The sequence below is a fragment of the Pleurodeles waltl genome, chromosome 4_2, assembly GCF_031143425.1.
Source record: "Pleurodeles waltl isolate 20211129_DDA chromosome 4_2, aPleWal1.hap1.20221129, whole genome shotgun sequence".
NCBI lineage: Eukaryota > Metazoa > Chordata > Amphibia > Caudata > Salamandridae > Pleurodeles > Pleurodeles waltl.
The window spans coordinates 682,569,022-682,584,284 of record NC_090443.1 but is presented as its reverse complement, the minus strand read 5'-3'; the positions used below and the strand labels follow the sequence as shown (position 1 = coordinate 682,584,284).

The 15,263-nt window shown below is 43.2% G+C and overlaps 1 protein-coding gene across 1 annotated transcript in view; it reads right to left on the bottom strand.

Moving 5' to 3' along the window:
• Window positions 1-15,263, bottom strand: part of COL24A1 (collagen type XXIV alpha 1 chain) — a 713,151-nt gene that overhangs the window by 73,017 nt on the left and 624,871 nt on the right. Inside the window, exons 46-47 of the mRNA XM_069232264.1 lie at window positions 8,737-8,790; window positions 5,743-5,850 (exon numbers count right to left, since the gene is read on the bottom strand). Of these exons, the coding sequence (XP_069088365.1) occupies window positions 5,743-5,850; window positions 8,737-8,790 (162 nt within the window). The remainder of the gene's footprint in view (window positions 1-5,742; window positions 5,851-8,736; window positions 8,791-15,263) is intronic.

Sequence of the window (15,263 nt, the reverse complement as noted above, 5' to 3'; positions counted from 1 at the left end):
CGTGTTTCTGCTACAAAGAACATCTGGATGAAACACACAGAGGCATCGTTTTTTACAGTATGGTTCAGGGAGATCCTATGGCACGATGCTTTATCCGACACAAACGAGAAACAGGGGTGAACGGAATACTTACTTGTCCAACAGCAGCAGCAGTAATGCGATAAATACATGCACTGAACAGCCGTCTCTTCAGAGCCAGGTCTGGAAACAGTAGATGTTTTAAGAGCGCATTTAGGAAACTTCCTTTCGTGGAACTGCAGATGTTCTGTACTCGGCAAATGCGAGTGGCTGCACTGGGACCAATCATGAATGCCGAACGGAACCTCCAAAATGGTATCACTTACGTCTGCTTAACCATTTCCTCAAGTAAAGTCCAAAGGCAGTGTAGTCTTACTTCAAGAGAGCATACCCAAAACCGCAGGATGTTAGGAACGCATCAGATGTTTTTTTTGTAAAATAAAGAACTTGAAAGAGGCCCAAGATACAATGCATGCATTTTAAAAAAATAAAAAAAAAAAAAAAAACACAGACTTCTGCACCGGCAACTCTGCCCACCAGGCCTGTTTTTTTTCGGTGTTTGTTAGTAGAAATACATTATGCATTATCCATATGTGTCCGGGGTTCAGTTTTATTAGGATTGCTGTATTTCTGAATGAAGTTCTGAAATTAAATCTCTTCTGAAGAGAATTATTTAACATTTCGACTCCCTCCCTACACGCAACCCCACTCTCTTTACCGTGTCACAGGAACTTCTAAAATATGAAACAATCTCGTGACCAGCCAGCAGCATCTGATGAAAACTTGGAAAGCCTTTGCAAATTGTACATGCTGCCACCAGGTGGCAGCAGGTAGACTTTCATTCATTCCTTCCGGCTTAAATGTGTATGTCCTTGGCCTAATTTATCAAGGGTTTTTTTTTCCCCTCGCAAAGCTTACAGTTTGCGAAACTGGATGTTTTGCTAGATTACGACCCACATTTATAATGTGTTAAATGAAAATGCCAAGCCACAAATTAATCAACATTCGCGACTCTTAAGGGGAAACGTCTAACGAAAGGAGTGTCCGTCTGTCCTTCCGTCCGTCCGTCCTTGTGATTCGCAAGTGAATGTGTCAATGGTTTGTGAAAGTTACTGTGGTCGCTAACCATTGATGTAATCCTTGTAAAAGAGGGTAGTCTCTTTTAACATAGTAGTTCTCCCATAGGGTAGGGCCATAATGCAAGCTTCAACCGTTCAGGGGACCTCCCAATACTTCTAGGGGCTACGATTAGGACAGGTCAAGGAATATCTGTGAGATGCGGGAGACTCAGGGACCCCTCAACACATTTTGCAGGGTGAGCCATGATTTTGTTTTAGTTATTGCATAAGAGGCAGTGTCCACTGTTTGATTGTGGGCTGTGGGGGAGACTTCTTCTTGCATAATATGTCCCCCCTTGCATCATACAGCTTTTTGGGGTCGAGCGCACAAAGCGCTCTGTCCCTGGTGTACTCTCTCTAAGGGCTTTAAACCACGCCCATCAGTTTGGTTGGTTCGTGGGTTTCTCTTTTAAAATTTGCTTGATTTCATTAGTGAAAGGCATGCACATGTTTAGCTCTCCTCGAGTGCACCGGCCAACTACTGAAAACATACGAGGCTCGATGTTTTCCGTATGGATTCTGGACTACTTTTTCTTTTTACTTCGTAGGCAATGCGATCTCGCAGGGCAGTAATCGAGCGCTTTGCATGACATCGACCCTGTAACATGGATAATTGCACTTTTGCCGGTTACATGGATAATTACAATTTTGCCAATACGTTTCACTGCAAGCAAACTTCTGTTTCCTTTTATGTGTCTGCTTCACACTCATGGCGGCCGTCAGCTTGCTCATATGAAACTGTTTTATTTTTCAGTTTATGTGGCAAGAAAAGTCGGGTTAGGAGTTTAAAACTCTAATAGCTCTAACTCGAGCAAATGCGAGACCCATTGCATTGCAAATGCTTGTTGGTATTGCTGCCTCTAGAGATGAAATGTACTTTTGCAAATACAGTGATGGAATTCTACTCACCTCCATTCACTGCATTTGCATCCCTCCTCAATGATTCAATATTTCATAAATTCTTTCATATTCATGAGACAAGTTTTCTATAGATCATTTCAAAAGGCCATTTTGTGCGGTTATAAAAATTAATGGTCACGTTGCATCACCGTGCAAAAACAGCGACTGCTTTGGGACTGGAGGAGCAAGTATCGGGAAGGTCAGTAGAAGAAGCCATTAGTGATTTTTCACCGTGAGATGCATCATAACAACAACGAGTTAATTCTCAAACTCCATCTTTCCTAATATAGAATACAGATGGTCCTCCTCACATTCAAGGGCTGTGTGACACCAGCTTTCAACATATCTCGCTTTTAAACTCTTGGGGAACTCAGGCTGCTTCCCAATCGGAAATGGTGGGACCAGACACGTCTGAGGTCTTGTGTTTAACATATGGTTGTTTGAGGGAAAGTTTTACTGAGACACAAAGTCTGCCTATTATGGCCCACGCAGACAATGAGAAGGAAAATATAGGCATCCATACCGATGCAAGGAAACACACACATTTATTCATAGTGTCTGTAATGCGCCCTTTACCCACTTTCCAAGTACTTTAGTTTGTTTGGCGTAAGTCATATTTAGATTTAGGACAGGATAGGCCAGGCAGGGAGTGTAGGTTGATCATATTAAAAGGCAGTACTTAACTAGCCTGCAGGTCCAGTCTATGGCAGAGCCTGTATGGGTCCTTGATAATGTCTATGTTGGAGCCTTCTTGAAGGGAAGAGAAGAACAAATCATCCATGTGGACCACGGGCATATACATAAAAAAAGCACTCAAGCAAACAAACCACCAGGGCGGCGCAGATGGCAGTCATACTGTTAGCAAAGGTACAGGCACTAAACTTACATGATTGTGTGGAATAAATGATCGATTTTTGTAAGTGACTACACAAGTGAATTGATGGAAGAGTAAGTTCATTCAAGAGCCAATAGATTTGTAGACTGATGAAGTCTTGGGTGTGTGTGTAGATGAATTAATGTGTGGTGAATGGGTGTGTGCTATATAATACATGGTCAGTAGATGGACAGACATGGTTGAATGGAAGACAAATCCATATTTGCAGGAGAATATCAGTGGTTGGTGGGCGGCGTTTTGGTGGATAGCTGGATAAGTGGATGCAAGCAGTAAGGCAAAGGAGTATTCAGGAGTGTAAGGGGCGTTGCTCAGTCATCACAGGGAAAGAAGGGAAGAGAGAGATAAAACACATATGGCATCTCTAAACAAAATGTTATGTGGTCAGTTATGAAGTCAAATGAAATGGTGTGCTTTGGGAGTGCCATGGGTTGGGAGTGCAACTACTCATGCACTGGTTTAGGATGTTACTTTCTTCGGAGACACAAGGAAGTGCAGTGACATGGGGGGCAGATTTCACAGCACTGCACAGGTTTGGCTTTGAGCGCTCTTTGCAGTGGACCAGGGCAAGGTCAGCAGATCACCCTGTATTTTAGAGCCAGCTGAAGGGGACAAGGTTGTAGGAGTAAGAAACAACACCAGTGCAGACGCGTATCCCCACCAGCTGCTGATTTAATGTTGGTTGGAGGAGATGGGCTGGAGGAGGAGTCCACCAGCTCCTGGTTCCAACTTACAGAACATGTGTTTTCAGGAACACTTCAGAGCATGAGAAGTCTGGTGTCACCCTCAGTTTATTCTATACCCTTGGCAGTCCATCCAGCGGTCTCCTCTTCTGAACCTCTGGAGAGAGAACCCAGACTGCCCAGCCATCAGTGATGCCAACCTTCCTGCTGCAGCTTACCCACTTCAGAGAACCCTGCCAGACTCGACTCTGCAGAGGTGTCTTGTAGAGGTCAGTCATTGTCAGCTCCACCTCCTTACAGCCTGGGCTTCAGTGAGGCGGCAGGCCGAGATCTGGAGAAAACCTAGTTCCCAGCACTGTAGAAAATGGAGCACAGAAGGCACCTGCCTGCAGCTAGACTCTTTCAGAGGGGTCATTGTCAGCACAGCCTCTTTGGTAGCTAAATCCTGGGCATCTTTTAACACCCGCCACGCACGACAGGAACAAAGAAAGCTCCCTCACTCTCTGACCGGACTCTATGGCGTCTTTGCACACAACTGTCCCACCTTACTTCTTGTGCCTGCAGACTGAGCTTCCCTGAGGTCCACATGTGGCAAGGCTTTTACAGGCCCACATAGTCTTTCCTGGGATGGAATGTGCTTGCTGGTGACTCTTGTGGCAGGCTTCTGTACACATTGGAGGTGGATCCTTTGCAAGATCTCCTGCATGATGGTGTCTCTTTTGGTTAGGTTCTCGTCCCCAGTGCTCCTAAGGCAATGCCAGGGTCTAATCTATGGTGGTGACTGAGGACTTGTAAAAGTCTGGTGCATGGTGGAAGCTGAAGCATTGCAGACCCTGATGCACAGTCGTAGCTGTGGCCTCACTAGGATCTTGTTCATGATTGCACTTCTTAGGTATGCTTTTGTGAACAGCAGTGTTGGTTCCCTTTCCATGCCTTTGTGCACAGTGATGGGTTAGGCCGTAGAAGGCCCTTCTGCACAGCTCCCCTGACAACAATTGTGCACAGAGGAGGGGGCTCCTTTGTGGGACTAAGTTGCACAGAATTGATAATTCCCTTCCCAGGCTTTCGCACTCAGGGGTAGCTGAGCCCTTAATAGGCTCTTGTGTACAATCGTGGCAGCAGTCCTGTCAAGCTTCTGTGCACTGTAGTGTCTGAGGCCTTGTCTTTCCCCTGTTCATTGGCTGGAGATTGTTTTGAGCACGCAGAGCTGCGGATCACTCATTCCTCTGAAGTCTGTTATTTTAAAGCTCATAGATAAATGCCCATTATTAATCTTCAGTGTGAGCCTTATTAGGGGGATTGGGACAGGGTGCCCAGTCTGGCATGCACTGTTCCATGGTAGGAAGAGGCGACTGGTCAGCTGTACATATTGAGCGTCAGGTCAGGAAGCTGTCCATCCTTCCTCTGCCCACCAATACATGGACACCGCCTGTCTGAAGGAGACAGGCGGCCAGGTGCTTAGATTCACATTTAAATCAAGGCAAGAGCGCTCAGCAAGATAATGCACCTACTGAAAAGATATATGTAGGCACCAGCCTGCAGGTTACAGGTTCAAATCCTGGCAAATGCCATTTTCAGCATTCCAGGCTTAGTGAAATAGGTAGTGGCAAGCTGGTAGTAACACCGAGACCCTTGTTTAACATTGCTGAATACATATGAATGCAGTGTGACTAAGGAGCAGGAAGACGTGGCATTGACCAGTAGTAGTGCAGTAATGGAATAAGCAACAGCAAAGCTGAAGACCATGCAGTATCTGTGTGCTCAGGACAGGCAAGGTATGTGTTTGTTACACGGTGCAATAATCCTGAGGTACCCTGGTACTAGGGCGTTGGAATATCAGATGGTGTCAGTGCATCACAGGAGAGTGTTCTATACACCCTTGCCTACAAGGAAAGTAGGGAGATGGGTGGTTTGGATGATTGAGGAGAGATGTCATGTCTCGTTTGTATGCCTCTCCTTAGCTCACAGAATGGCACAATGCTCTGAACTGGTAAAAGTGCATTTCTAACATAAGTATAATGTCTGCTAAGTGAGCAGGGAATTTCTACAAACATAAGGCACCATACAATTTGTTTTACTGTCGACAATCCGTGTGCTTATATACTTCAAACATGCAGAAAAGAACACTTACTGGGAGTCCAAGTTGTCCGGGTAAGCCAGGCCTCCCTGTATTCCCTGGCACGCCTTCCGACCCCAGGAAACCAGCAGCTCCTGTTGGCCCAGGTGGGCCCAGCTTTCCCTGAAATATACATTACATCTAAATTACCAGAATGCTTGAGCAGTGTTTTCACCCTAGATCAAAAATGCTGGAAAAATCAATCTCCCTGACATATCTTAAAAAAACACAAGGGACAAAACAAAATGGAGGAACCTTTCATGAAGAAGGCCCTATCATTATTCAAGCCATCTACTTGTTGAACGCAGCACCTGTATATCTGTTGGCAGAGCTGCCTTGGCCAATTGCCAGCCCTGCAGAGGTCCATCTCCTGCCTGTGGGTGGAATGTCAGCTATGTACAACAATCAATCTCAAATATTAGTATGATATCACTACACAATTTTCCACTCTCATCCTTTTCTTGACCCTTCAAGAGGAGTTAATCACAAGCAGCCCTGTCCCCCAAGGATATTTGCTTTTGAAGCGGATTCAAAACTTTCAAAAGAACATAGGGTGAGGTTCAGGACATAGATCTTTTACAACACAAGTGAGTCATAAAGCAAATCTACATTGACATTATGGAATCTGTTATAGACATGTGTAAATAGGTCCTACCTTGTACAAGCCACCCATAGTCTGCAAACCCCACCCCTTAATAGCCTTTAAGGGCTGGAAATGGCTCTGTGCACAGCAAGTTCAGAAATGCCACTGAATTGAGCAGCTCCTCATGGATGCACCATGCCTAGAGTCGGCTCAGGACTATGATGGTCAATGCACACATTAGCACCTTTAGCACTGGTCATGGAAAACACAAGTCTTGTGTCACAGATGTGCGGTGGTACATAGGTAAACTGGTGCACACATACATACTTCAATGAACCACCTTACATTATCGTTTTCAGATAAAACATTTCATAAGAGCAAAGTGCATTAGCTCAATGATGGACGTTAGTGGGAATGCAGAACAGTCAGTTAGAAGCAGTCTCAAAGGGACCAGTCTTTGCTTTTATTTCTTTTTTTATTGTTTTTTTGAGGTGAGTAGTTTTTACTTATTTTTTGGCAAAAACATCTACACCTCCAGAGAGTGTAATTTTTACTTTTTTATTACTTAAACTTATAATTCCTGTTGTATGCTTGAAAAAACACAAAAACATGTTAAGCTTGCCATGCCTATTGGCTGTGCCATAGGTTGTCTCCATAATACGTCTAAAATTATTTTCTAAGGACAACATTAGGCTGGCAGGAGGGCTTAGACTTCTCCTTTTTCACAGATAAGGGGAGGTGCACACCACAGGATTTGTTTTTCAGTACTGATGGTGAGATTCAGAATTTGAGAAGAGGTAAATATTACCAGTTCCATCTCTCCAGTTTATTTCCCTGAACTCTGTACCATTGCAGAGAACACTCTGGGTGTCAGATTTCAAGGAAGTACAATACATTGTGATGAGCGCCTGAAAGGCAAGGTATAGAAGCCTCTACTGCTGCTTAGTGGCAAAATCCTTCCCTGCAGTCTGTGAGAATCTAGTTGCTACCACGGATTAAGCTTTAATTGACATTCTAGAAACCTATGACAAAGTCTGTCTCTGCCAGGACATTGTAGACTACATGGCAATGGCCAAACCATCAATTTGGTCTAGAGCAACTTGAAAAACTAACTGGATCAGTCGAATACTATTAACATCAACTTGGGGCCAAAAGTGGCAGTTTCGTGCCTGAATGTAAACTCCAGCTAATGTAAGATACTAGTACCCTCATTATGGGTTTGGTGGATTTTGGTGCAAGGATACTAAGAGGGTCAGAATTGCTGTACCAAAATCTCCTGAGAACAAGTTTTTTCCGAAGAATTGGGAAATAACAACACCCCCAGAATCACGATCCTGTACTGTGTGATATCCCGGATTCCGGAGGAAACCACCATCATTTTCTGTCTGCCCTGCACAGGTGACGTGTGTCAGCAGGACGGCCGGTGGTGTATGAACGTAGTGAGTTGAAGGTCAGGGTTTCAGATAAGGTTTATGATAGTGCACAGTACACACTATCTGCACCTGCTAGGCTCCTGCGGGGTTGTGCGTGGGTGCAGCTACGCTAGCCAGGTTATTGTTTCTGGACCAAGATTTATCATGTCCAGGGTTACTGAGCCGATGATTACAGGCCCAGAGACACCTGAAATTGTGGGTGGCAAATTTATCGTTCTGAGAGAAATTTCACCACTCATAACTAGGGTCTCGAAGATTACGATTTCTACCTTCTTACGGATAAAACAAATGCCTTTTGTTCTGCTGCATCTGAAGTGCTGCATTATTAGTAGAGCCGTACCCCCTGCAGATGCCCTAGTGGCAAATCATGTTTGGACCTCATAATGTACGAGATATGACTATTTTAAAAACCTGCTTCAGGCAGCAATGATCAAGGGAGCATCTTATACCAAATGTGCATAATCGCAAATCTTTCATAAAACACAAATTAATTTAAAAGCAGGAGTTTTGCCTCGAACCCAGAGAGTCAAAATTAACTGATTGATTTCTTATGGTCTGATATATTCCGTTATTGACTTGTCATGTCTACACGGGTGCATTGTGTAGGTCAATATCCACCTTTCAGAAGTATATAGCGTTCCTCTCATGTGCAAGAGACTACATATGTGTGGTAAAGGTGAACCAGTTTGATGGTGCACTCTTTAATGAATATCAAAGCCATTATCCTCAAGACTGAACAGATATGAACAGGGGTGAAGGAAGTCCTGATCCACCGTGGCGACTGCTTAAGAGGGTCTAAGACAGCTTATTTAGAAGAAACTCGAAGAAAGTTGCTTCTGGTTAGCAGGAAGAGAGTTCTGTGCAACCAAACGTTCGTGGCAGTATACAGTTATATGGGGATCTTCCTCACTCTTCTCTCTACACATGCATGCTTTGTGTGCAGTATCCATTCGCTAATGCACAAATGAGACATTACAAATGCTGGTCACTTACAGGATTCCCAGGTTTTCCAGCTGGTCCAGTGGCTCCTTTCTTTCCTTTCATTCCCTGAAAAATCAAATATAGAAGTCAAGTAGACTCTAACATTAAAGCAGCTCCCATAATATGGGTGGCCCACGCATGCAAGACGGTGTAATGCTCACACGTTCAGGGAGCAGGCGAAAGGCCCATTTTAAACCAGAAAAACACACTGAATCGGGTGCAGTCCCGGACTGGTAAAGGGTGCTCTGCAGAAAGAATTCAGGCCCGAGAGGTGAAGAATGGCTCTCTGCGGGTTCTGGTTTCGTTTGAAACTATGTACTGTGTTTAGGGGGCAATTCATCGTGGGTGCCCATAAAAAACACAAAGTCAAAGCTTTCTATCTTGAAACATGAGCAAGAATACTTTGGGTTTCATGAGAGGAGCAAACTAACAGTTAAATAGGTTCAACAGGAAGACACTGCATGGATAAAAGGATGATTTGCGGGGTCTGTGCATGAGGGTATGGTGGTCTACGTGACCTATTGTTAGGAATTCTTCTATCCACAGGAGTAAGATTATTCCAGCTCGGGCTACTGGCTGTTTGATGTTTAATGAAGCCTCCTCTGAAGAGCTCACATTACAATGCACAAATGACTATTTTATATTTCAAAAGTACACTGAATCATCACATACTAAATTAGTTATCTCGTACAAGAATTGTATACATGACATATTCCTTTTTAAGGTCCAGCATAGCAGCACGCAAGCGCTGCTTTTCCAACGTGTTGGTATGTATCTGGGCTTTTAACCATGCGCACCACAAGCCCTTCACTAACACTGGTTCATGGGCTTGCCTTTCAAAAATGCTTTGTTTTCGTTGGTAAATGCATTGTGTTTGTCCCTCCTTAGGGCGGTTTTGTTACCACCTTGGCCATCCACCCTGCTACATGGATAATTGCACTTTTGTTGATAACTTTGGCTGCGTGCAAACTTCTTTTTCCTTTTGTCGCTCTCTTTGCGCTCACGGCTGCGCTCTGAATTGGCTCGCTTAGGTCAACTGTTTTATATTTTATTTTCAGTTTGTGTGGCAAGAAAAGTCCAGTTAGAAATTTACAACGCTAATAGCTCTAATGCGAGCAAACGCAAGACCCATTGCACTGCAAATGCTTGTTTCTTTTGTTTCCATGCTGCAGCAGGCAATACAAGTACAGCAGATGTAATGCAAGCTTTCTGTAAAAAGACACACATACATCACAAGCTTACCACAAAAAATAGCAGTAAAAGCTCACTCAAACAGTTACAGCTGAAATCATTGTTGGAAGCTTCTATCATATCGCTGCAAAACTGTAAAGTTTAAGGGTCCTAAAACAGTCAGCAACCAGGCACTTGTGCCACTGCTTATGTTGGCAGGGCAGCATATTTTTTGAGCATTCTAGCATGCTTACATGGGGCCCCAGAGTATATGAGTGTCCCTGATGAGGATGTTTCTGCACCAACTTGCCATTTCTGATGCATATGAAGTTTTTCCTTTAGGGAGGGCTGCTCCTGCATTGTGCGTCATCCTCCTCAGACAGCCAGAGCTGGCGTTGTATTTAGGCCATTGTAGGCAGGTTCCCACCAGTGACCCCTCAAATGATGCAAGGATTGGCTCAAATTGCAACAAATGGCCTAAAAGCTAAACTATCATCAGTGCAGTGGCACCGGGACCTGGACACCGTAGTATCCCCTTAAAACGTGATTATTGCTGGATTTTACCATCGAAACAGCAGCCAGAGGCCAATGTTCTCTCTGCCTCCAGGATCCATTGTACTTCTCCGAGCCCAATGCTCGGATTCCCATAACAAACTAGAAACCAAGTACCTCTGTTAGCACTTGACTCTCAGATCGCAGAGGGAAAGCATTCCAAGTCTTACTAAGGAGGGTCTTCGGGCTGCAGATTCAGAACTTGGCAGTACTACAAATAATACTCAATAAATCAGTGCCCAGCCAGTGCCCTTTCATTTAAAAAGGAACAGTACTTCAACACATACACAACTAAATACTATGCACCAACTTACAAATATCAACACGATGGCAAGTGGGATCCTAAAAAGCCTCACAAAGTTAAATAAGCGCACACTAAAGAAAGGTCACAGAAGTCACATAACTCCTTGAATATGGACTTGACCCTGCAGATCTGAGATACCTAAAATAGTTTGTGTACCAGCAGACTCTAGCCCCTAAAACCATCACACTTCCATATCTACATTTAACAAACATCGTGTGCAATTATAAAAAAAATCAAGGCTACTGGCATTATCACACAGGTCCACCAAAAGTCCGGCAACAGAACAAAAGCATTTCACTATTTTTAAAGATTTCAGTAAATGGCCACAAATATGTACATATTTTTACTTCACCTCTTTAAAAGCCGGGCTTTGTTATATATAATATTATATAGAACAAAACAGCGAACATTTCAACAATTAAGCCAGGTTGCCTGGCACCACAAAGAACCCAGAAACTCAGTGGATAGACTCTCTCCAAAGCCACACCAATAGAGTAGTGTTTGTGAAAGTTACTTGTGCCAAGGCTACTCTTGGAGGTCAGAAATGCAAACCTCCAGGAGAATTAGGGTGACATAAAATTATTTTCAGTGTGTGGATCACTGAAGGGGGGCCTGTGCTACTCCTAGAATCCCCCACCCGGAAGCAGCAAACACTTTTGGATACCCCTACTCTTGGGGGTCCCACAGAAAAATAAGCAAATTAGTGCCTCAGTAATCTATGGGTACAACTTAACCCTAAGGCCTTTTCAACTCTTCTTTTGGTTCCCTTTGGTGCACCCATGCTTGAAGCTAGCAAGTACTTCCTTATGCTTTTGGAATTTGTTGATGTGCCCTTTGGGCTATTTGTTTCAGAAGGCCACACACCCTTTTTCCCTCCCGGGGCACCCATGCACATTTCAGTGCGGCCATGCCGTGTCTCATGACCCATGCAGTTAATGGTGGCTTCCTGTCCTTCCCGATACTTGCTCCTCCAGAGCCAAGCAGGTGAGCCAGATGATGTTACTCCTGCCTACCCCCACTTGGAGCCTTATGTAGCCCATGCATGCACCTTAGGGCGTGTGCATGAAAGTGACTCAGTCACATGGTCAAAGGTGGTTCTCAACCCGCCGAGGAAATTAAAAAGCTTATTGATGGAATGCTTAAATATAACTTGCTCCTCCAGTTCTAGGCACATAAGCCAGATGATGCTGTTACTGCACTTGGGATTCAGGGAGCTCAGTAGTGTGAAGGAGGCAGTGCTCTCCTTCACCTGATGTACCTCGGGGCCCTCCTTCCTCAAAAGGCCACCCAGGTCAGGCTCAGGAGCCCCCCTGGCAGGTGCCTGCAGTTGGTGTCCCCCACCTAAAAAAAACGAGGGTGATGTTGTAAGATAACATTTTGGCACTCGAAGTTCTCCGAGTTTCCTTTGGGGAGTGGCTCCCCTGGAGTGGTTCAAAAGATCATAATTCAGATTAGATGTCACAACAGATGCTTCTGAGCCCCCCGGCACTCTGTGCAAGCTATCACGGTGCTGAACATGAGTAGCTGCTAATGTTTGAAATAACTCTGGCTGCGCCAGGTCAACTTTAGCAGGTTGGTGTTTTGCTCCTGGGGACGCACTCTAGCCACCCGGAAGGTTCTTTTAGTGCATCCTGGCCCACAAACCTTTGATGGTTCTTTCCTCCTCCAACCAGATTTCCATTGGCTCTGTGCAATGCACATTCTCTGTGGGATATAGTTTTCCTAGGTGAAATAGAGTTGCACATCTAATGCTGTTCTCTCCAAAACAAGTATCCTCTCAATCCTAAAAAGCAGCACTGCTTCGGTTGTCCTCTTATTAGGAACAAGAACAATGACATATTTCAACAGCTTTGGCCAGTTTGGATCTCTGGGATAGAAATCCAGGGTTAGTAAATGTCATGGGATTTCCGGATAACAACAGAGACTTCCAAAATATTTGCACTATTACTTTAATAAGGTCTTCTCACAGCGCTAATTAAATCATTGGCTGTTTAGTGACAGTTATGTTAATATATTTGGAGAATAAAGCCGTAAGTTTTATTTCTTTGGAGTTAAATACCAGCAGAACATTCCACATGACCGTAGGTAACCATACACACACTATTTTCTGTCAAAGTGGTGCTGCGATTAATCAGTAGTAATTACTCCTTGATCAGTGGGTGGCCAGGTGTCCACATTTAGATCAACGAATAACCATGCGTCTGCACCGCTAAGAATCAGCTTAGAAAAAAGACACTTCCCTAAGCCAAGAAAGCAAACTCTACAGTTTCAATTAAATAATGACACCTTACTGTGCTATTTAGCAACCACAAACACCATCTGCCCTACTTGGAAGTGTAATGTGATTACTGAGCACCTTTAAGTAGGGTGACCACCTCACTCCATGTCATCACGGGCACTGTCTTCGGTCCTGAACTTTTCACCTACACATCATTGTTTTCAGGAGTGTCCTTCTTATTAGTTTAATGGAAGCCATGTAACACCATATGTGAGGGGAGTGTCGAGGCCCTGGTAATGGTACTTCAGTTTTGAATCCATGTGGTTTCAAGCAGGCCATGATGACAAGAACCTATTCATAGAAGGCTCTGTTAAAGATGTTACAAATTATTAACAAGCCCTAGTTCAATCTTGTATCTGCCAGACAAGGGATATGGGGCTTGATCAAGATACCCTGCCAGAATATATGAAGTGGCAACCCTTTAATTGAAACACAAAGTTAAAGAGCTCATCTGAGATGAAAAAGTGGTGTTTTTTGGCGTGTTAGCAGAAGAGATCTGCAAGGTGGTGGCATTGATGATATCTCTAATTTGTTTTGTATTTTTTAACCTTTTTTATATTTGTTTAGAAAAAACAGTAAGTAATACAAATGTTCAGCAATGCATTTCCATTACACATAACTTTAATGATGTTATATGAGAACCAAAAGGTGTCCCACCTATTTCCCCCGACTCAATCCATTCTCTAAAGAAATCTGCAGAACATTTCACAAAACCTATATCCATAATTAGCAAAGTATGACTGTGCCAGCAAATAAAGAAGGGCATATTTTCAGAATAAGGCAGAGCAAAAACACCACCTGTTTTCCTTTATCAAACAGGTGGGAAACATATTGCTCATATAGATTACTGACACATTTCCAGATCTTGTCATTATATTTTTTCTGATTGCCTATATTAAACATGACTCCCCTAGTTTTGAGATCTTTAGCAATTCACCAGAAATATTTGTGCCTAACTTATGAGCCCAGAAGAACATTAATCTTTGATGGGTAGTGAGTTGTGGGGATGAGTGTCACCGAACAAACACAAGTGACCTATGTAATGGGTAGCCTGCAGTGAGGTCACAATAATGATTAATCAGCTCCATAATCTACTAAGGATCTCATAAATATAAGAACAGTTTAGCAGATGAAGTGTTGACTAAGTGGAAACTGACAGATCAGCTGACAATGCAGGTGCCCAGTCATCAGTTACTTTTAACAAAGTGTTGTTCCTTAACTTGCTTACAGTCTAGGTCAGGCCAATGGGTTTGGCAGACAGAAACTAGTTATTTGTATATCGTGGTAGAACTGTGGTTCTGATGGCAGGCAGCCCATTACCATATTCTGCAATTTCCATAAAGCCTTTAGCTACTCAACTCTCTTGTCTTATATGTTTTTCAATTTGCACTCGGAGTTTAAAATGTCAAACGATAAAAAGAAGCCTGTATCCAAACATCCCTGATTTTCATTATTACTGCAGATATAAAAAATTTCAAAATCAAATAATTGATAATATAAAGTTAAGGGTTACATCCAATTAATGCATTTTCACAAATCTTAAACAGTCTCTTGTGCTCGACAGAAGCTGTTTCCATAGCATCAATGTGTATCTCATGAATGCAGGTTCCTTAATATGTTGAAATCTGTCTATAGTCAAGGGCCTCATCGAGCTGACACCGCTCAGGCAAGTCACTGATTCTGTTTTGCAACCAACAGCTGCTAAAGACCATTGTTCAAGCCTTTAATACTTGTGGGGAATTTTTTGAAGGACTTGTGATACAAATTTGATCATTTTTAGGTGATCAGGGTGAGAGACAGTTCGCTGTCTAGAAAGGACGTTTCAGCTCTGCTTCTTTTTTTTTTTTTTTAATTATAGGAAATAGTTTAAAATAGAAGAAATATATGTTCTTACTTGGGCTGAAGTTAAATTGTGTGTCTAATTTATTGGGTGAAAAATCTTGAATTTTTTCACAATGGTAGGGAGAGTAACCCTTTGACAACATAGGTAATCACCAACCCACTATGGGCACCATCCAAGAAATATTTTTTTTATTGACCTTTGACTGGAAGTAGTCGAGTTGAAAAATACCGCTTTGCCAAGAATTACAATCACCATTCATAAATACTCTGGGGTAAAACTGTCTTGGAAAGAACATGCATTTCATTATCGAAAATGTTTCTCTGCTTGACCAGCAGCATGAGTTGGTTTTGTTTCTGGTCTAGACTTTAGGTACATAAGTACTAAAGACGAAA